This window comes from Leptinotarsa decemlineata, unplaced genomic scaffold, assembly GCF_025532065.1.
Source record: "Leptinotarsa decemlineata unplaced genomic scaffold, Ldec_3_MD MMD2_P_RNA_scaffold_2, whole genome shotgun sequence".
NCBI classification, from domain to species: Eukaryota; Metazoa; Arthropoda; class Insecta; order Coleoptera; family Chrysomelidae; genus Leptinotarsa; species Leptinotarsa decemlineata.
The window spans coordinates 10,990,872-11,014,457 of record NW_027412529.1 but is presented as its reverse complement, the minus strand read 5'-3'; the positions used below and the strand labels follow the sequence as shown (position 1 = coordinate 11,014,457).

Sequence of the window (23,586 nt, the reverse complement as noted above, 5' to 3'; positions counted from 1 at the left end):
ACTTAGCAGAAAAAGTGTTATTCAATGAATTGTTCTACCCATAACTGGTAATGGAATTTTTTCACGAAGAAAGAACTGATTTTTTTGTTTGCATATCAAACATCATTCATAGTGCCATAAATAATTGATCAATATCGATGAATTTTCAAGGAAAATAACTGTCACTTTGATGGGTAGAATTGATACTTCTGAAGTAAAATTAACCTAATGAAAACACTTTTTCCACACTATAACAAAGTACTGTTTCTGAAGGAGCGTTTTCTTCAGAGCTTTGTCACTGGTAATTAGTGTCACTTTGGAAGATTTCCACATTTTTCTGTATAAAGATGGAAAAATAGAAATCCAAAATCTTTCATTCTAATTCCTTCTCCGAGTTTCTATTTATTTCTCAACATTTCAGTTCATATGGGATAAAGCATTTTAATAAAATCACAAATCACAATAACAATTCATTTAAATACACCACACAATCCAACAGTTGAATAATGCCATTTTAAAGATCCGTTGAAAAATCTAGTCTTTGTCGTTAAACCTGGGCGCTCATCTACTACACTGTTACAAATTGTCGCTAATACCGTCCACAACTTCTGATGAGGTGTTCGTATAATTTGAAATTTTTTTCAATACTCAAGCTGATTCATTTTTTTTTATATCAAGAGGCTTGGGTTTATTTTGTATGGTATTCAAACGTTTTTCTTGTAATAGGGAAAACAGTTGTTTCAGATAGACTTTTTGTTCCAGTTTGCAACTGACACATCTCTAGGGATCAACATATTTCCCTAAAACAAGCTCGCTGAATTATTTTTTTCTTTGAAAAGTTCCTACATAATGAAATAGAATCAATTATTCTGTATATAAAAATATTTGAAGCAACTATATATTTATTTAGAACCTCATTTTGGTTTTTTCCTTAAAGGAACATAGATTTTCTATCCCTTACATTGAAACGGAGAGGATGAAAATGTTTCTTCAAAATTCCATTTTCTTTTTAGCTATCAACTTCTTCATCATCATAGAAAAAAGTGAGATACTTCGAAAAAACTAAATAACTTCAATATAAACACTTAACAAAAATTGACAGTTTTTTCCGATACAAATTGGAAGAAAATAACACTAATTTTCAGTTTCTCGATGTTCTCTGGCTTTTTCACAGATCAACAAAAAATCTGCAGTGTAATAAAGGGCAAATTAAAAAGTGTACCCCAAAAAGTTAAGATAAACCTCTAGTTAGTCATATTCATAACATTTTTGGAACATTCACAATTCTTTTGGAAATATTGATTTTCTCATACATTTATCCCTCCTCCAAAAAGTATTCAGACTTATTTTTAAATTTGTCTGCAAAAAAAAATAAATATGAAGGGAAGAATAAAATGTATATACTTAGATTTATTTGTATGATGGTTGACGTTACAGAAAGCCACCGTTCCCAAAACCTATCATTCTTGTAGGTTCTTTTGACGTCTGTCAAGGCAAAATGTATGAATATAACAAGTCACTGACTCCTTTTATATCAATAGCGTTGATATCGACAGGATTGATATCATTTTTATCACACTCAATTATGACTTTGAAGAAGTGTAGCTATACTTTCTAAACTGTCTATGAGTGGATTAAAGTTGTCGAGATAAATATTGTCAATACTAATTGAACAGGAACTTGTTGAAGAAAATTTTTTAGTTTGCTTTTAATTACACTTGAGAGGATTATATTGTGATCTAGATTGATTGCTTTTTCAAATTTTAGAAAGTTGAAAATCCAAAAAACAACAAGAAACAATAACTCCTTCACAAAAAAAATATCCATCAAAAATACTTGCTTTCAGTTTTAAAACAATTACGCTATCAAAAAGTTCAATTCGTTTTGTAATATTATGTCGATGGTTACATATGATGACCGTGTTTGGTATGAATCTGCTCTGAAACGTACGGAGGCTCCTTTCGTCGGTTTCGAATTTCTGTTTACGGATAACGAGACGGTGTTTGTGTGTTGTTGTAACTGCGAGCAGTAATACTGAGTTCGCGCGGCAGATCGCGAGTGTGCGGTCAGTAAGATGGCGCGGCATTCGATTGTCAAAATAGTCAAATGTTTGAGAACGTGTCTGCTGGTGGCAACACTCGCGAACTAGACCAGTGCGAGCTTGGTTTTGCTGTTGCAGGGGCGTCGCCCAAGAAGGTGTTCACGTGCCAGCTGTGCGGTAAGGTGCTGTGCTCAAAGGCCTCCCTCAAACGACACATCGCCGACAAGCACGCAGAACGACAAGAAGAATACCGGTGCGTTATCTGCGAACGCGTGTACTGCTCGAGGAACTCTCTGATGACGCACATCTACACGTACCACAAGTCGCGCCCCGGGGATATCGACATTAAGTTCTTTTAGCCAGAGCACCCGCCCCAGCCGCTGCTGCCTGCGACCACACTTCCAGGTACCACCCATTGCCCCCGTCTTACCCCGCTTGCCGCTACCGCAGCTCTCTGTGTAGTTATGAATTGTGCCGCTTGCCACCGCCATCAGCCTGCATGTTCGCCCCAGTTGTTGTCCCCACCGACTACGCCACCTCCACCACAGCCGTGTGCTGTTGCAGGGCCGGTGCGGATGCCCCCTCCCACATCCGGAGGCATCAACGAGCCCCAAGAGTGTCCCTACTGTAGGCGCACCTTCAGCTGCTACTACTCACTCAAGAGGCACTTCCAAGACAAGCACGAACAGTCGGACACGCTCTATGTATGCGAGTTCTGTCACAGACGGTACCGCACCAAGAACTCGCTCACCACCCACAAGAGTCTTCAGCACCGCGGCTCCTCCGGTATGCTCAAGCGACTGCTCAAGACGACGGCCATCAAGAGCGTCCTGCGCGCCTCTGCTACCTCCCCGAACCAGCAGCCGCCTCCGCGCCTCCAGTGAGCCCTGGCGATGATGGCCTAAAAGCTACTCGAACCGAAAGTACAAATCCCCACAGAGCCCCAACGTAGTTTTTATATAAACCTGTATTCACTACGGCTGCCAGATATATCCCCACGCATATAGTCCCTCTCCAATGACATATCTTCATCATCATATCACCCTCCGATGCATCATCAATGCCGGTGTGTTTATCGTGATCTGCCCATTGCATTGAATGCGAGACATTTCCAGTGTTACTGTGATTCAGTTCAGATTTTATTCCCCTTGCGAGCGGCCAAGAATGCCCTCGATACCCCTTCGGGTATTTATCACATTCTATTTCTACTTGCTAGGAAAAATTATTGCGTTGAGCATGAATCTAGTACCCTTTGGTGACGTTCAGGGAGATGTCTGTCTGTCGTTTGGCCAATAATTAATTTTACCTGGCTTATTCATAGAAGAGTGACAGTTTCTTATCGGTCAAATGAACTGAATTTCGGAGACAGACCAACTATCTCTCAAGTCTCTTTCACAGACCTGTTGTACGCTATAATTTATTTAACCAGTGAAAAACTTTTACTTCCTCAAAATGAGGATATGGTATTTTCTTATTGACCAAATGAATATTGGTACGTGACTGACAATTCTGTATGAAAGAGATTTTTGATGAAAACAGACAAAAAGAACAACAGTTTTTTCATTTTAAGAACATGAAAAAAAGAAATAATTACATTTAGGCGTTTGCACAGTGCATGGTTTATGACTAAATTAACTAGGTATTCACTAACAATCTCATTGCAAAATTCCGAACCCCCGAAGAAAGATCTCCACAAAAATCGTGCTTATTGCGTTTTTTGTCCTGTCTTCCCATGCCCATTCCCACAATCATGGTCCCTGTACTAGTCGGTGCAGGCCTTTCATTGGATATTCGTCACATTCTTCAGGTTATAATTTGAGTTGTCCATACCGTGATCCAATACCGCACATTAACATCTGACTTTATGTTGTCTTGCCTGCAACTAAGATCTTTTATACAGCCCTGTTTTGTACAGATGTTCTCTCGCTGTAATCATTTTAAACCAATCCCTGCATTATGTAGCAGTTCTTCAGTTCAGTTCAAGCTTCAATTAATGGAATATTTTTTTGTTACTACAAACAGATTTTTAAATGCTATTTTGGAATCAAAACCTCAATTTTAGTCAGCAGTATTTATCAATTTCAAAATCTGTTTCGAATTATGACATCAAAGAGCAAACAGGCGTAGAAAATATTGATCTTTTAAACGTGACTTTCTATTGTTATGAATATGTATATGCGTGAAACTAACGAGCTCTACATTTAGGGATTGAAATGCTTCTGCTTCCTTCCTCTCTTAGGTTGAGGCAAAGATACGGAGGAGTAGGTATGCAACTCGAATGTCCATTCCTTCTTAATTTATTTTTTCTCTAAAGTAATGTATTTCAAAATGGTAGGTGCAAAATGGATGTTAGTAATTGATAAAAGACAAAAGAAGATAATAATTTCACTTTCGAATACAAAAAGCAGTTTTTGTACTTTCGTAGATTTAATAATTGAGACCCTCTTTCACAAATTCCAATTATTTCAAATTAGATAGTTTTGTTTTTTTCTTTCGTTATTCTTTCATAGGTTTTCGTTTTTTCCCTATTTATAGGGAATATTATTTGTTGTTACTACATTTTAAAATATGGTTTCAATAGAATTTAGATTTATTTCTACCAACCATTTCAGAGCTGATCTGACCTCTTAGCAAGGTCCTTATTAAGTCAAGCGGAGGAATGTCAATTTTTAAGTTTAAAATTTTTTCGATCATCCATGACGCTAGGAATCGCAGTTTACAAGATAAGAGACCTCGTTAATCATTAGCTCGCACAAGTTTCGGCTTTTGAGAGTGGTAAGGAAGCGACAGCTAATTAACGAAAAATCGGATGCAGATTATAACTTTTTATTCAAATATCTATACGCACACCTAGTTAGGAAACTATAATAGTTTCCTAACTAGGTATTCTTTGTACTATATTCCTTGTACTGTGCAAACAATACAAACTCAATTTCACTGTTGAACTAATAAGAATTGTAATACAATCAATTGACACGTAACTGAAAAACAGCAACAAATCCAATTAATACCATGCCACAGATATCTATCTCTTCAATGTTTTCAGTTTGGAAATTGAGAGGAAAGAGTTTGGTCTCTCCAGACACACTTTATATAAACCCTTTACTACTACTTATAATGGTACATACTGAGGTACATAATTAAAATCATATGTAGATTTTTCAGGTATTGGAATGCTGAAAAATATTTCTGTGATGTGGCTGCTAAAAATCGAGGGGTATTGGAAATGGGATATTTTTTTGTTCAAAGATAATCTGGTCTAAAAATATGTATAGCCACAAAAATATCTGTCCCGTCATTTAAAAGAGAATAAGGAATCGAATATAGCCAAGGGTGACGAAGGAAGCAATCAATTTCAATAGAAGTAACTCTATACATATTATAAGAATGTGGACAGAATATTTCTCATAGTAGATTCAGAAATTGTCCTTCCAGCTGATCTACGTTTCACTGTACTTGTGTCTAATGCAAAACTTGAACTACACAGGCCAAGAATATCTATTTTCTAGATTGACATTTGTCAAAAATATATTATCTAGTGTAGCAGAAATTGCAAAGACTTTCAACAATTTTGAAAGAGGAGCTTAAAAAATATTTTAAACGTCCCCATTTATCCAGCTTTTTGTGGATGAGTATTTTCTATTCAGCTATTTGTCTTCCATCTATCACAATGAAATATTTTGTATCATACATATTCTTTGTTCGCAGTAAAATAATTTTGGAGATTATTCTAAAAACTATCATTTTTGAGATTATGCTTATTTTATGTTATCCTACAATCTGAATGAAACAAATGTTAAATTAACACACATTCTAGGTAACCCCCACTTCACTTTTCTGTAAGAAAAATATAAAATTCTAGTATTTTAGCAACCGATTCTGATTTACAATCGGAAATCATATTGAACTCAAAATGTCAGTTTTTCTAGGCTATTGAAATCTTTGCTATCCAAGTAAAAGGTGTAATAGTTTGTAGTTTGTAAATATTACTTTACGGAGCCTTCAGTTCAAAATGTACCAACAAAATCGGTCAAGTCATAATAGTAATATCATTTAACGATACATTTGTGGAGAAATTAATGAATTTACGGGATTTTGCATGGTTTATGATCTACAATCTGAAAAAAAACTAAATCAGTATGAATGGACTCGAATTTAAGTATCCCCACATCACTTTTCTCTTGGAAAAATATAGAATCATATTGTTTTGGGGACAGATTCTGGTTCACAAGCGGCAAACATTTATAAATAATTAAGTGCACTCCTGCACTTATTTTGAATTTGATCCAATTCAAATTATGAAAAATTTCTGTGTTCATGTCATACAATTTTACAGTATAAATCAATATCTGAACCATACGTTTCATTGATCTATTGCTGACTGTCTTTATTCAAAACTGACTGAGTTGCCTCGTTTTTTTTTTCCAAAAGAATGGATATTACTTTTCATAAATAGTTTCAAATCATGAAGTAAGAGAAAGTGACTTCTATTTGATTCAAAATCCATAAAAGGTAGTTATTTCAGATCATTCGTCTGATTTGTATCTGAAAGAAGCATTTATCGATGACCTACTCTAAGACACTTCAGATATTGAAAAGTCACCCTTGTTCGTTTCACAAATAATATATGATTTTTTTTCAGCAGTTACAGAAATTTTGAATTATTATTTTCATGAGTTGACGGTTTACTAACTGCATTGGTTTGCTGATACTTATGAACAGATAAAAGCTGCGTTTTTCACTGATTCCATCTCCAGAATGACTATTGCCGATGTTTTTATGCTTTTTCGATTCGTATTCCGGGTGTTACGTTTCATTCCAAGTGAATTGAACAAATTTTTGGAATGAAGTAGTAGTGAACGTCGAATCAAAGATCATTCGACGATAAGCCTGTCAAAATGGTAAATATCGCCAATGTTATACCAGGCGGTTTTTTTTTTCGTTGTAAGTAATGGTAATATTAATCACATAACATTGAATATAAATAGTTGTTAGGCCTTCCAGCACTGTGTAGATTCCTTGATGTCAGTACTAAAATATAAATGAAAGAAGAGCCTAGGGATGAAGCAATAAAGAATACTCAGGATTATTCTTTAGGATTGTTAAGTCCAACATTATATTCCTAGTTCAGTCTAGCACTACTGATGAGATCTATGGCAAGTCAAAACAGAACCTACCGGTTTCGAATCACAAATGCTTTGTTTTTAGTCTCTGGTTACGGTTTTATATAATTGATGAAGACAGAAAGTGACTCATGCAGCTGTCAATGTCGAAACTTGGCTTTGCAACAAATCGTCATGGGAACCCTTGTTTATCTTGGACAAGCATGATATGAGTTTTCTGTCGTTCTCATAGATGAAGTGTTTATACTGTCTGAACAGTAAAAGTGTGTAAATGTGATACTAATAATGATAGTAATGAAAATGTCTTCATTTCCAACAGGATCACACCGAATCACAGGACATACAGAATTGTTTTCTAAAAGATGTTAAATACTGAATCACTTATGCTAAAGTCAATCGATAAATAATTAAACTGAAAAAAACTTGCATTCTGTAGCATATAAAAATACTATGCTTACATTACTTAATAATTTGAGAGAAATACCATGTTCCTTTTCGTGACTGTTGCCTATAAACAATCTGAATATTCTATTCATTCAAAAGTTCATAAAGAAACGTTATAGCCTAAAGGTTTTGACATGACTGATGAATTATATGAATACATTTCAAGAAGTATCCTGTAATAGATACTCGATAAAAATCCATCATAATAAACTATTTGCTATTCGAGATTTTCATCAAAGAGGTTAGAAAACGGCAACACGGTTTCAGTGTACAATTGATCAGTATTAAACACATGTCTGAAGAAGCCATTGTATAGTAAAACACGTGTTGCGGTTATGTAAAGTGTTTACAGAAAATCTCTCAATAAAGTATATCAAATACTGAATCCATTCTGGCTTCAAATAGAACAGCCTGTTTTTTTTTTATTATTTGGCAACAAAGTACACTCAATCCAGTCAAATATTTTTTACAGCGGATCATGTTTTTTTATCCACGAAGTTACTACCTACCTATTATTACATATTTCATTAAGCGTATTCGTTGATGTTATCAAAGATATTTGTGATGAAATTGGTCTTTATGAAAATGTCATATGGCTGGAAAGTAAACTAAAAATCTTTTACAAACTGAACAGAAAAAAAATTTAAGAAGTTACGGTGATTGATCAGTAAAATGCGTTTGCCAATGCAATTTTCATTGGTAGTAGAAATTAACATAAATAAAAAATGTCTACGTGCACTAAATTACACTCTCAAAAAGAGATCATTTGATTTAACCAAAAGAAACGAAAATCAAACCCACCACCGGTGGAATAACATCGTAGACTCAAACCATGAATGTTTCTGTTGTGAGGGTAATCCAAGCAACTGCCTTCTAACCTTCCATGCCTACCGCAATCGTAGACGAAACGCCAGTCATACAAACCTCCATATCAAGGTCAATAAACACATCTGACATAGTTACATCTGGCGGTAAAAGTTTACACTCTCTTACTAATATGCATGTAATTAATTTTTTATAGCAATTACACTCGAAATGTCTACTGAATTGAATTTTAGGTGTACTGGATTTTGTATGACGTGTTTGAATTGTTCAGAAATGGTTGAAATTTCCTCCAAACAAAAATGGAATGTGATAAATATCCGACTAGATTTGCTCATGTGATTTTATTGAAAAGTTTGTAGGTTTCGTAAACCTATAAAAGGAAATCTTAGATGTTACTCTATGTATTTATGTTATTTAAACTTTGGCTAGGTTGAAAACAGCCAGGAAGGTGTTACTGTTGCTGTGAATGGTTTTTCATACTTACATATCTCTCCAGGGTTCAATTTTGTAAATAATGATGTGCCAATCTTTATGCATTTGTTCTATTATTATGTATTTGGAAATCGATTGGTTAGTTTGTATGCTATTTTTCGTCCCGCTGGGTTTCGAAGTGGAACCTATTTTGAATGTTCTGGAAAATATTTTTTCAAAAACGAGACATTCAATTTGTGATTTTGTTTATTTTTTTGTTAAATTCTATTTTGGTTTTATAGAATTTATTTTTTGTTATTTGTTGACCAAATTTACGTTTCTGTGATGTTTAGGTTTAATGTTGGCTCTGTGTTGAAACCGAGTGGGATGAAAACTTTTTTAAATAATTTAGTTTGATCTGAAAGGCACGGTTACATTCGGCAACCGTTAGCATACATTTTGACTGTATATTTAGTGCTGTGACTTTTCAAAAAAAAAATTGTCTGATTAGGTTAAAATTATTTATTTGTTTAGTTTTTGTGATACGGTCGAACCAAAGACATTTCATTGAGAAAAAAATTCTTTCTAAAAGATTCGAAAATATTTTTTTAAACGTGCCATTTTGAATTTGAATGATCATTGACCTAAAGCGTCAGGTTGTTGATGGAGATAGATACCTACTTAGTTATTTCGCATGACCCTGTACTGGGATATAGAAAGAATATAGTTGAATTCTTGGTTGAAATACAATAGTTAAGTTTTCCATCTGACTTTAAACACTTTCAATCAAGTGAAAGGTAACTAGGTAGGGTAGTTTGTCGCCATTGTAAATATTTTTGTTATATACATGTAGTAAATAGGTGTAAGTTTTAATCAAGATTATTTGTTAGAAAAACAAAATTGCATATCTATATTCATGCCAACAAAATCATTTGGGTAATTTACGAGAAAAATTATATATATTGAAAAAATTGAACAGTATTACAATTTGTACCTAAAGGTAGCAAGTTTAGATATTTTATAAAAAAAATATATACATATATTGAAATTTTATCTTTTTAAACAAGCTCGATATTTGGTCCGGATATTCATCAGTAGATTTTGTTACCTATCGACAATTGGCGTGAACTAGAATATAGTGTATGTGGTGTTAAAATATAAAAGTTTCAATTTTTCATCACCTCTTTACCCTCAAATTTTGTCACAGTTGATATCTTCCCTAAAAAGGCAAAGCTTTGTATAGAGCTAAATATATTTTTTAATCAGAACACCATATAATCATGTAAAAAACCCTTGAAAGAGTATAAAATATAAACATTCATGTCTGCATATGTGAATCAATCCAAAATATTCGAAGGCAATCAATCTAATAAACCAACCTGTCTTCTACTGCCAGTAGTATTGCCAAATTTTCCCAGATTACCATATATTTTGTACTTCCATATTATGTATAAACTAGCATTTACAGTGTCGAGTTAAACAGGGCCTAGAATTGATCCTCAGGGAACTTATTTTAATATACATCACTATCAATTCTTTGGTCTTAGAAACAACTGAGCATAACTTGAGTTGAGTTATTGGAAAACGACGCCGACGGATGGAAATTTGAGGTTAGATTGGTTAGGTAAAAGAAATGGTTAGAAATATGTCTTGCACACTGCCCCACGATTTAAATTTGGTTGATGTTCCGCTCCCTTTGATGAAGGTGAATACATAATAGACGACCGTTTTGCAAACTGGGAGAAAATATGATAATATGTGTTGCAAAGCGTTGTTTAGGTTGTTAACCACCTTAAGCAACAAGATGCCTTTAACCAGTACAACACATACTGTTTATTACAAGAAAATTACTGTATTACCTCAATACTCAGACAAAAATTCCACAGATGTACTTATATTGTATGGTATTTAGAATATAAGGAGAACATTTGAGACACTTAGCTTTAGATCATATGCTTATATCTTGTTTTTTCGTATGCAGGATCGACTGTTTTTGTTTTCTCAACTGAACAAATTTGTGCTTAAAACGTCCAGTAGAACCTAATATGTATATCTTGCTAATTGAAAGTAGAAAGCTATCATTCTCACTAATTTTACCGCCAACTATTAATAATAACACAAGCATATCTTCAGTATGGATGTATTTGTAATATATAGGAGAACCATACTATGAAATAATTTTGAAACTGGGCATTTTTTTCATTCAAATGGGAGTCTTTCTTACTGATGTGGTTTCGGATTTTTAGGCCGTCGTCTGTTGGAATTTTTTTCGGCCGTTTCGCCGGTAAGAGTGGCTATTATCTTCAGAAGTTATCACCTCCAAGTTAAAGGTACACTGGTATACTTGGAAGCCACACCGCCGGCAAAACATCAGGGAGAAATTTCAACAGTCGACGGCCTAAAAACCCAAAACCACGGTTTCAAAAGATGGTCACAAAAGCCTAAATTTCAGCTTTCGTACGATTAATTCAGTAACTGGGTGAAAATAAGTCATACTTCACAGCTTGAGAAAACTGAAAAGCATCACAGATTTCTGATTATGAAAAAATGAGTGTAAATTTTTTCGTTTTTATATGCAATTGGTTATATGGGTACTTTTCATTTTTTTGTAAATAAAATATTTTATTTTGCTTGAGGGATTTTTTTTTATTTCAGCTGCTACAATCCATACAAAATGCTTCCATTTATTTTTAGGAATTTATTTTTTGTTTAAATTTTATTATTAAGGATAAGTTTTGTTATTTAAAACTTATGAATATATGATATGATTGTTGGTGTAATAAAAACATTAAACAGAAATATGTGCGTCTTTTTTCTCAAAACTCCAAGTTTATTCAGTTATATACCTAAAAACTGTAAATGTGAGTATAAATATTTTTCATTTTTCAGCTAATTTGTTCTCGAAATATCATTCTTCAAAAATTCCGAGGTATTAAATAGGATTGAAAAATACCACTGGCTAATTCTTTGGAAAAAAATTATGATTTAATGGCAAAGACTAGTCCTATAATTATTGAGATAATAATGTAATAGATATTTTGAAAACAATAAAGTGCCCTGATGTGGCAAACCTAACCTAACAATTCAATTTTCAAATTCAAAACACTTGAAGAGCCATAAAAGATTAACTAAGGTAAGTGTGCAAAAAACTGATCAAATATTTTTATTTGTTGCATGACAAATACAGTATTTCTCAGTAAGTTAGAGCCGTATGGAAAACTTATGGATTATCAATTTTGGGGAAAAGTTATTCTTCATAATTTAAAGATATGCAAAAAATCGTTACTGGAAAAAATTATTAGAATTAAAAGTCACGTTCGAATGTTAATAGCATTTATTCCCAATAGAAAATCAGGATTACTAATTTTTTACCATTATTTCTACTTTAAATCTTGTTAGTTTCAATAACGAACACATTTCTTGGGATTATGGTAAATATAAAAACCTTTCAATTTCTCAATGTAACTGATTTACATGTAGAATATTTACAGTTAGTTGTTACTGTAGAAATTCCAAAATAAATATTCTGTCATGATTCCTGAAGACACACATTGTGTTTGAATAGTCCTGGCAATAACTTCAAATATGAAGTCCAGGCCATCACTTTAGTCGTGCTGATTACTTTTCAATAATTTATTTGCTTCTTTGGACTGAGACTCATTACTTGATAAACATGACTCAATGACTATGTTATATTGCATTTGATAACTTTATATTTTTTATCAACCTTTTTTGGGTATTTGTTACCTTCCACAATCTGAAAAATATAAAAATTGGAGAACTTTATACAAGTGTAGAAAGAAGGGCAAACTTTTTAGTTTACCCCGATAAGATACTGCGTAATATCAAAGTATTTTTCACAAAGAAAAATCTTCTATTTATCAGTAGTAACTTGTTGTATTTAACAATTTTGCCTATCAAAAACAATTGTTAAAAAATAATGTAATATTCATCTTAACGTTTCTGAGGCCAAAATCTGCCTGCCAGAAATGGACAAAAAATTCTAATATATTGGCAGTTATTCCTTTTTGATAATTTATTTGTTTACTTCTTCGACAGATATCAAAGGAGTTTTGAAATATGAAATTATGTCATTGTTGTTGATTGACAACTGAAACATTCGATGTAATACAAGGTGCTCTCTGATATCAGTCTGTTGTCATTTCGCCACTATCCAAATTTGTCTTCAAGATGGGTAGCCCAAGTACGGTCTATTTCTAAGGAGCTATTCGAAATAAAATTCTCTCCAGATATGAGAATATACGCTGATTTTTTTAGCTTACGTCTCTTAGAGTGAGGCTCATTGGTAATCATTCTTGTCCAGTTTCATTCCACTCGATGTTCACCATCTGATTTTAAAATGTGTTCTGACAATTTAAATCCTGTCAATTGTCTATTTTTTATGTAATCTCGATGTTCATTCTCACGCACTTTCAATGGTCTCGAGGTTTCACCAATGTAACTTTTACCACAAGAATAAGGTATTTCATAAATACAATTTTTTGTTTTTTCTTCAGTGTTGTTGGGTTTTGTATGTGTGAGTATAGATCTCAGTGTATTTTTTGTTTTGAAAGTAGTTCTGATATCATACCTACTTCCAATTCGTCTTATTTTTTCAGATAGTCTTGGAATGTAAGGTATAACGTTAGTTGTGAAAGGTGTCGCTGGATGTTGAGTTGGATGTTGTTGAATTTGTGAAGCTGTTTGTATGTTCGTTCGGTATTTAATTGACTCTTTATTTTCTATTGCATTTATCGTTGAATTTATGAACGAATCCGGATAAGCCGTTATATTTCAAAACAGATTTAATTAATGATATTTCTTTATTGAAATTTTCTTTTGAATTGCAAATCATTTTAGCTCTTTTGTAATGGCAATTTATTATACCTTTTTAAACACTCACATGATGACTCGATGTATAATCGATAAACATTTGTATCAAATTGATCTGATGACTTCTCCAACATTACATCAAGGAAAGAGAGTCGACCATCTTGTTCAATCCCTATTGTGAACTTTATTGTCGGCTCCCGCTCGTCGATATAATTCAAAAAAGCATTCAGGTCATCATGGTTTCAATTCCAAACAGCAAAGATATCGTCAACGTATCTCCACTAAACTTTGGAACCATTCTGGTAAGTTTCAACGAAAAATTCTTCAAAATACTCCATATATATATATATATATATATATATATATATATATATATATATATATATATATATATATATATATATATATATATATATATATATATATATATATATATATATATATATATATATATATATATGTTACTTTAGATGGGGGATAAAGGGGAACCCATAGCCATGCCAAATTCTTGTTGATAGAAAAATCATCTCCATATTGAAAATAGGTTTTGTCTATATACACAAATACCCAAAAAAGGTCGATAAAAACAGATTTTCCTCCACAAAAAATGACTTCATGTCTCTATACCTAAATCGTCAAGTTTTCTCAATAAAGTCGTTTCTTCTAGAAACATTATTTATTTTTATAATTTGGATTTAAGTAGCAGTGGAATTATCAAGCTTATAGCAGTTCGGTTACTTTTATAAGTAATTTACAAAGATTTATCGACGGTGTTCCGAATCATCTACCAAAATGAATGCAAATATCGATTATTCAAGTTCTTATGAAATTATTTATTATACACATGAACAAAGTGATCAAATAATTGTCGTAAAAAATTCAGCCAAATGTATCCTGAATTAAACTAATGAACGACAGGAAGTTTGTAAGGTTACAAAATAATTTCCTTAACTATGGCTCAAAGTTTCCAGGGAACAACGGTACCAAAAATCAGTCATTTCTAGATAAAAAGTAAGATTTTGTGGGCTAAAACATGTGAAAATACAGACAATAACAGAATAGGATGATTCAAAATAACAAAATTGTGAACAAAATATCACATGCAGAGATATCTCTCTGCATTCAGTGTGTCTTCATAAATAAAAAAGCTAATTTTATTGTTCTTCAGAATACAGAAAACATTCAGGTCAAATTTTTCTTGAAAACCCATTTCTTTTGTAACATGAGGATTATGATCAGCACAAAAATGTTTATTCCTTCTATTGAAAATACCATCTCTCGTAAATTTTGATTCGTCGCTCCAAATTATTTTTGACAAAAATTCCCGATCTTCCTGTGTATGAATCAAAAGGGATTCACAAAAATGCATTCTACGTTCGAAGCCTTCTGCTTTTAGAGCTTGAACTTTGGTAAATTTATACCGATGCATTCCGTGATTTTTCAAAATTCGTTGTACTGAAGCATGTGATACACCTAAATCTTTTTCTGCACTGCGAATGGAAGCTTCTGGATATGCATAAAAATATGCCAAAACGTTAACAGTATTGTCCTCATTTGAAGTAACAGGTTTTGGTAATGTTGAAGGCGCTTTTAACATGGAGCCATAGTTAAGGAAATTATTTTGTAATCTTACAAACTTCCTCTCGTTCATTGGTGTTAATTCAGGATACATTTGGTTGAATTTTTTAAACGTTCTGACAATGATTTGATCACTTTGTTAATGTGTATAATAAATAATTTCATAAGAACTTCGTTTGAATAATCGATATTTGCATTCATTTTGGAAGATGATTCGAAACACCGTCGATAACTCTTTGTTAATTACTTATAAAAGTAACCGAACTGCTATATACTTGATAACTCCACTGCTACCTAAATCCAAATTCTAAAAAAAATAATGTTTCTAGAAGAAGCGACTTGAAGCATTTTTCACCATCTTTCAATTCACCGAGTAATATACAGGGGGTTTCATTTGAAAAAATGAACTTTTGACTACTTTTATGCACAATGGAAATAATGGTAATTTTAGCACGCCCTGTATGATATGGAGTCGATTTCTTGGTGTTATTTGAATATTTCGAGTTTGTCCAAACTGTCATCAAAATATCCACTTTTCATGAATTGAAAGCACTGATGTACTTGATTTCAATTAAGGCTATGTTTTGGACCATATTTAGCACAATTTATTTTTTATCTCGAAAACAGATAGAAATAGGTATAGGACATTATTAACAAAAAAGTATTAAAAAACCAGAGCAGTTCCAAAAATGTATTAATATACGGGGTCTTCCATTTAAAAAATTAAGTTGCTAGCACTTTTTGATGGAAGTGGCAACGCCGCAATGCTGAAAATATTTTAGATCGATAGAACAGGTAAGGAAATGTCAGAGGTGAAATTTTCAGAAAAATCATGCTTTACGTTTTCCAGAAACGTCTAACGTACCATCGACCGTGAGTCACGCTGTATAAAGCACTCAGGTCTTTCTGTAAACAAAACTGCCAGACCTGCTATGCCAATTTCAGTCATAGATTATAATCTGATATTCATAATGATCCAGTGTACTTTTGGAAACAAATTCGTGCGTGCAAATAACAGGATTGGAGCCGTTCAAGTATTACGTAGGTACTATAAGGGGGGCGGAGGGTGTTTGCTTTGCTTATTTTTAAATTTATTTCCAAAGAACTTCTCAACTGTGAATACGAATAACTGTAATTCCAAATTCACTTTTGCCAAAATCATCGACATAAATGATAGATACAATGGAGTTGCTGCACCACTACCTAAATGTTTTTTTGGTCCTCAAACCCGGTTACAAAGAATGGACGATACTATTGATATTAAAATGTACAATGCCCTACCTCTCACAGTACGTTCTCTGAACTTTACTAAATTCAAAAAACATTTAAAGACATTACTTACGAAAAATCCCCTTTATGATATTAATGACGTTTTCCATTCATTTGTTGTAATACCGTTATCTCAATCTCTGCATGTGTATTATAACCAAACAGTTATTTCTAATACAAAAATCGGGACCTATAGAAAATATTAAAAATTGCGCAGAACATCATAACTTTTTGAACAAAACATTTTTATGCCAGGGCGATCCACAGTAAATAACTTGTACTATCATAAATAACTTGTACTATCAAAACAATATCATTAAGGTTTTCAGGAGTCTAAACAGTTAGAAGTATCTATACAAATTTTGCGATAGCCTCTGACTGTAGAATCTTTCTGGATAATTTAGAAGCTCTCAGGTTTGGATTCCATATACTGAAATAGATTGATAATTTCATCACAGATAGATGTCAATGTGCTCGAATCAACAACTTTATATCGTCCGCAATCAGTGTGACCTCAGGTGTTCTGCAAGGTTCCCTGCTATTCAACTTGTTTGTCAATGACATTGAAGAGTATCTTGTGAATATAAATTTTGCAATATTTGCAGATGATCTGAACAATTTAAGAATTAAAGGTTGCGATGACGACTCCTGCACTGCAGGCTGATATTAATTCTCTTTACTGTTGGTCCAGAGTCACTGGACCGTGCCGCCACACTATATCCCTACTCCACTGAAAATGTTGTATGGCAGAGTTGAAGAAATACATGATCTGGGGATATTGTTAGATCACAATCTCAGCTTTAATAAGCACATACAAAACATTACCGCTAATGGTTTCAGACAAAGAGGTTATGTTTATCAGTCACAACTGCAGCTGGGATTAAATTGAATAAGTGAATGAATGTCATTATGTACTGTCATCGATGACATGAGTAGATTCCACTCATTCGTAACATAAAATCATAATTTTATAAATTAATTGAGTTCGTCATCTTTTACTGTAATCGGGATTGGTGCTTAACAGGCAATGAGGCAAGTGATTTATTCCGGAACATCGGATGTCCGCCATTGAGAATGACAGTGTTCCATGTGCAGCAATCCTGTGAATGATATCTGATTCAATTCCATAACAATGTTTGGAGTGCAACCTGAATAGGAAAAAGTGTTTTTGCATAATTCAATGTTCATATAAAAGTAGTTGTTTTGAAAGTTTTTTTCATGTAATTCAATGTTTATATGAAAGTAGCTAATTCTGGAGGGTTTTTTCTTCCAGTTTTTCTGAAAGTCACTTCTTTGCACGATCTACACATTTTTATAAAGAGTTCATTTTGAAATGAGTTGCTTTCATCTTTTCTTTGAAAGATTCCTACATTTTGTCTATAAAAATGGAAAGCCAAAACTTTTCTTTCCCAAAAACTAGTAAGTTTATCAAATTTCAATACTTTGATTGGAACAAAGCATTCCGGACTTATAGTACAGAATGTCATAATATCAACCATGCTCAAAATAGTTCTTTTACGATGATACAAAGCGGCTACAACAAATTAAATACTAATTTGGATATTCTTGTGTCATTGAAAGAGTGTAATTGTCTCAAAAACCTGTAACGATTAGGAATTGTTAGTGTATTTCTCTTACTTTCATTCATCTGAGTATTTATTGTATACAGTGTGTAAAAGCCAAATGGAATAAATTCATTATTTCGGTTACCGTACATATTTTAACAAAATCCCGAAACACGTCAAATTCAAATTGTAATTTGACATACATCAACAGAAAAATGCTACCCCTACCTCCAACCCCCGTCGAATGACAGGCACAGCCACCAATTTTTCAAATGTGGGAAGTATAGGCTTGTGATATATCTTCACAAACTACACCTAAACGATTTGATCTCCACAAACTTTATTGAAAATATATCACAACATGTTTCACTAAACATTAGCTTTTTCAAGTGATTAATACATCAAATTATCCTTACATTCATGTATTACATGTATTAATCACTTGAAAAAGCTAATGTTTAGCGAAACATATTGTGATATATTTTCAATAAAGTTTGTGGAGATCAAATCGTTTAGGTGTAGTTTGTGAAATTATTATGGATCTTCATCAAGTAACGGCCGAATCAATCAGAAAATTGTGATATATCGTTTGAAAGGTATCTTCATTCTTTATTCAAAAATAAATCAAGATAAAATAAATTAAAATCGAGTGGTTACCGAAATTCGATAAAATATACGCAAAACTTATTGCAATATACTCAAAACTTATTTCATGTTGAGGTTATGATAATAAGAAAGTAGGTAAAACCATAGCAATGTTCTTTTTAGATGGAATACTTTTAAAAACTGTAAATAATTTCCGTGGCAACGTTAGTTTACCATGTTTTGTATGTTACAATATTAGTTGTCAGTATTTTAATTTTAGTTTAAGTTCGTTAACTTCAAGTCTGACAAATGGTTAGATAAACGGAAATGCATAAAATAACAGTTTTACAAATGGTTAGTTACGGAGATAAAACCCGAACACAACAGGATGTAGCTCACCTATTTCATGAGAAATTTCCTAATTTACCGCCCATTTACAATAAAATTGAACAATTTTTTCAATGATATATTTCACTTTGAACAATATCTTCCATACAGAATTTTCAGAACAAATTAAAATACATGTTCAATAATATTATACCATTATATACAAAGTTTTTCATCTAACAATAAAAACGTGAGCAATAACATTTATATTGCTCACAGATATTTTCATTTTCAAAAAGAGAAAATGTATTAAAGAATTAGTCAAATTGTGAAAAATTTCATTATATAACACTAATACTTTAATTCAAGAACAATCCATACTAAATGCAAAAAAACTTTTCACAATATCTTGAAGCTAGAATTTTTCAAAGTATTCTTTGGTGTTTTACACCTTTGTTGCACAATGCACAACTCAACAAATATGTTTCCTAGTACCCTTGTAGGATTTCTAACGGTCACTGGCATATACTTTTTAAGGTGCCAGGACAAATGTGGCGGTGCAAATCTGCAAATTCACATATTTTTTCATCATTGTTTGTACAGGTAGGAAAATGTAAAATGGGACATTTGCGGACATCAGTACACTGGCAATGTTGATCAAATTTCTACCTTACATAAATTGAGGAAGTAAGTATATTATGTGAATCAATACAGTATTTTATATATCGGGTCAAAAATAAAAACAAACATGAATGAAGGATATTGGGTGATAAGGTATTATTCAATAAAAAGTAACTATTGGTCTAGCACTCATAGGAAAGTACTAGTTGGGAGTAGTCCTTGTAATCACAAAGTCTTTCGACGATGCCATCAATCTGCAGTTGACTCATGATGATAATAGGCTTGTTTTATTCTGATCCTTTTTCGCAACCAAGTGTGGACTATCCTTTACACTTGGCTGAACCGTACTGATAAAGGCTAAGTAGCCAGAAACACGTGTATGCGTTCTGCCCACTTTCCTATGAGTGCTAGTCCAATAGTTCCTTTTTATTTATTAATACCGTATCACTCAATATCCATCATTTATGTTTGTACAGAAGCTCAAATTATTGGATGAAACTACCATTTTAATCAGTATTCATGGAGGTGAGTGCAACACATTGAATTAATCATGAATTAAGAAAATAATGATAACATGGATAAAATGGCAGTAGGTTTCGATTATTTTGTTTTAAGTGGCTGGATAATCCCAAACGTAAAGGTAAGTGGAAGAAACTTATAGTGAATTTCTATGGGGTAGAAAAAAATTATAAACATATCAAAAAATCAATTATTCAAATCAAAGAATTCAAAGGATTGTAGATGAATATAAAGAGGCTAGATAGAAACTTTAAGAAATGTCTTGACACTTTAGCTGATATTCAAAAACTGGAATAAACAAACTATAAAATTCAATGTAAATATTGAATTTCTTCTTTACCTGAAATACTTGATAACGATATCCAATCAGGAAGGTCAACTTTTATATTCACCAGCGTTTTGCTGGCAGTCCTAAGCCTATAAAGAGTGTGTAGGAAAGTTTCCTTTTCTGTATTTCTTGATCGGTATACTATACTTACATCCTCTAAAGTGGAAATTTAATAATACTATACTTACATCCTCTAAAGTGGAAATTTAATCAATATTGCTGTGGTACTTATAACCCCTACAAATATATCATTTTGTATTTACTTATCTGCACCACTATCGATCGCATAATATGTAAATTATAGGTTTTGGGTCAAAATTGCACCGCCGCATTTGTCGTGCATCGACTTTTGATATATACAAACTAACAGCTACCTGTTCAGGTAGCAAAAAATCAGTTATTTTTTCTTTCAAGGATATCTGAGATTAAATAGTGAATTAATGGAAAGCCCTTTAAATTCATGATCCAGATATAATCTGTAGAACATAGTCAAGATCCAAATTAACAAACACTTCAATTGATTCAATTAGAAAATTTCTAGCTTTAAAGGTAAACGTCATGTGGATAAAGATATACACTGAACAAGCTGAAAGCACCGCGAGCGGCTACTGCCTCAGTCTCTAATGCACACACTTTTTGAAATCAAATAATATTTTCACTTAAAGTTTCTGGTACTTAGCCCTGCTTGAACATACCTGATAATTGAAACATTCACAATGTTAATGAAAATTGGATTAGTGACTTGTCTGATGACTTATCTACTTCTGCGCATTTTCCTGTAAATTAAAAATTATTATTATTTTATTCCCGCTTAATCTCAAATTGACATACTTTGACAAACTTGGCTCCTTCAAAATTGTAGGCTTCGCTGCTCTTCTTGGTCGTGGACTGCTGAAAATGTTTTTTACTTATAAAACTTGAATTACTGTTTTTTGTTTTTTATTTCAGATCAACTCTTCGATACTGAAAAAAATCGTTACCCAAAATTGAAGTGAATAATTAAATTTTCAGTTTAGCAAAAGCAAATTTGAAAGTGTAGAAACAAGCCCATAAAATAACTATGATACAAACTTTATACTATGTACCTCGTGTAATCAATACCAACAACACCCTGCATGTTAATAATTTTTGGATTTTTCTTAATATTCTAGAAATATTTTTTATACAATGTCCTATAACTGTTGTCAATTGTTTCAGAAAAATTGAAAAGGTTTTTCAAACTGACTGCAAAAATTATTCGATTACAGAAATTCATTAAAACCTATTCAATATTTATTTTCCATCAAGTCCTAATGGTAAACAAAAACCATTTCAGCATTCCCTTTTACTATTTGAAATAAAAACTATAAATAGTTTAGTTTACTTTATATTAGAAAAGAGCATAGGATAATAATTCTACAGTTGAATGAAGATTACTAGCTACAAATTTGTCGCCTTTAATCCAAGAGACAATTAGTAAAACAGAAAAAGTTTCACGAGGCTGAGGATAATGTCTACCACGCGGACGAACCGGGTTCGATTCTCATAACTATAAACTTTTTTTAATTAGGAGCACGTGACAAGGGAATCCGAAGGGTGGAGTCTCAAGGGGGCCGAGGTGCAGAGTATTAAGGGGGCCGAGAGGTGAGCCGGAGTACTGAGGGGGAGTACTTCCACTCACTAATGTCTCTCTCTGAACTTGCACAACCTTGAAGGGCGCTCGTATCCGCCTTGTTCATTTACTGGTGGTTTGAATTTCCCGCTGTATGTTCGGTAGCTGATTGGTTGACTGAATGACGGTGAAAGTGAAGGAGTGGGCTCTGAAAGTATAATGCCCCATTCACACAGATTGGAAGTCTGGCAGAGACGAGGCGCTGACCTTTGTGAACTAGGCTTGAGGTCCAAAAAGGTCCAGAATGAAGCGCCATAAGAAAATACATGGTATTTTGGGCTGAAATTCCTGGTCTATTACTTTCACTTGAAAGATAAGTAGCCACCAATGGTACCAAATTGGATTTTATGCTCAAGTTTAGGAATTCCACATATTTCTAGTTGAAAAGCAGCCCCAATATGTTGGCCATTTATTGAATATAATGTAATTAATCTGAAGCCGGCCCTGGCCGTTATCTCAGACACCAAACATATGACTCACCGCGAAAGGAATGCGATCGACGAATCGCTACGAAAAGAATAGATGAGTACTGAAACCGCTACAGGTATCTGGAACATTCGTTACCAATATAAAAGGTCGGGACCTCGCTCAGAGAGGGAGTCTGTATCTAGAAAGTGAATCGTGCGTTTAAAGAAAGAATTCTAACCGTGAAGATAAATTAAGCGTTAGTTGCTAAGTGTTGTATATAAATTAGTTGTGATAGTGAAATATTATTAAAAATAAATTTGTTTAAGACAGTTAATTCTTTAATTCGTTACAATTGGTGTCAGAAGTGGGATTTTTAAAAAAAAATTGTGAACGCTTGGTGGAAAATCTTTGTATTACGGTGAAATTGACTATAAAACTTTAGCGCAGAGAGACTGGTTATTCATTGTGTTTCGCGAAGTGGACAATACCGGACTACGGAAACATAAACCGATAGACCTTTCTCGCGAAAAATACACTTGTGAAAATAAATAAGTGTTTCGGACTCGATTAAAAGAAGTGGACGTATTCAGTTTTGTGGAAAATAGACATTAAGAGACAAAATGTGTTCGAGAAAAGTGCGCCTAATGGACTTGAAAGTCGCCGAATTGAAGCAAGAATTGGAGGAGAGAGAACTAGATTCTTCCGAAAAGAAATCAGTACTACAGAAGAGACTATGGGAAAACTTGATTGAATCAGGAGAAGATCCCGAAACATATTTATTCGAAGTTTCTGGGAGTTATTTGAGTTTAATAATGAGCAAACTCCATGGGCTTCAACAAAAGTCGGTAAGCCTTGAAGAGCCCCCGTAGGAAACGCAGATGCCCTGTCAGGGAGACCATGTCCCGATGGCTGTTCACATTACCGAAGAGCAGAAGAGAAGGAAGCAGCTATTTATAGAACTACAGCTGTAGACGACAACTGGAAGGACAATATGATCAGGGAAGACCAAGACACAGATCCAGATCTTGGTTTAGTCATCGGATGGAAGAAAAATAATCAAAGACCATCGTGGCAAGAGG

The 23,586-nt window shown here is 33.2% G+C and overlaps 2 protein-coding genes across 12 annotated transcripts in view; one reads left to right on the top strand and one right to left on the bottom strand.

The window, feature by feature from the left end:
* Positions 1 to 11,859, top strand: part of br (broad-complex core protein) — a 124,568-nt gene extending 112,709 nt beyond the window's left edge. For 4 of the 9 annotated variants that reach the window (XM_074183452.1, XM_023165469.2, XM_023165470.2 and 1 more), the window contains exon 7: positions 2,585 to 11,460. In XM_074183452.1, the coding sequence (XP_074039553.1) occupies positions 2,585 to 2,904 (320 nt within the window). In that variant the 3' untranslated portion in view covers positions 2,905 to 11,460. The other 5 variants (XM_023165479.2, XM_074183481.1, XM_074183523.1 and 2 more) reach the window with 5 other exon arrangements.
* Positions 11,860 to 19,178: 7,319 nt separating this feature from the next.
* Positions 19,179 to 23,586, bottom strand: part of LOC111508758 (uncharacterized) — a 54,767-nt gene continuing 50,359 nt past the window's right edge. For 2 of the 3 annotated variants that reach the window (XM_074183377.1, XM_074183382.1), the window contains exons 15-16: positions 21,280 to 21,339; positions 19,179 to 21,224 (exon numbers count right to left, since the gene is read on the bottom strand). In XM_074183377.1, coding sequence (XP_074039478.1) covers positions 21,203 to 21,224; positions 21,280 to 21,339 — 82 coding nt within the window. In that variant the 3' untranslated portion in view covers positions 19,179 to 21,202. The remainder of the gene's footprint in view (positions 21,225 to 21,279; positions 21,340 to 23,586) is intronic. The other variant, XM_074183379.1, reaches the window with a different exon arrangement.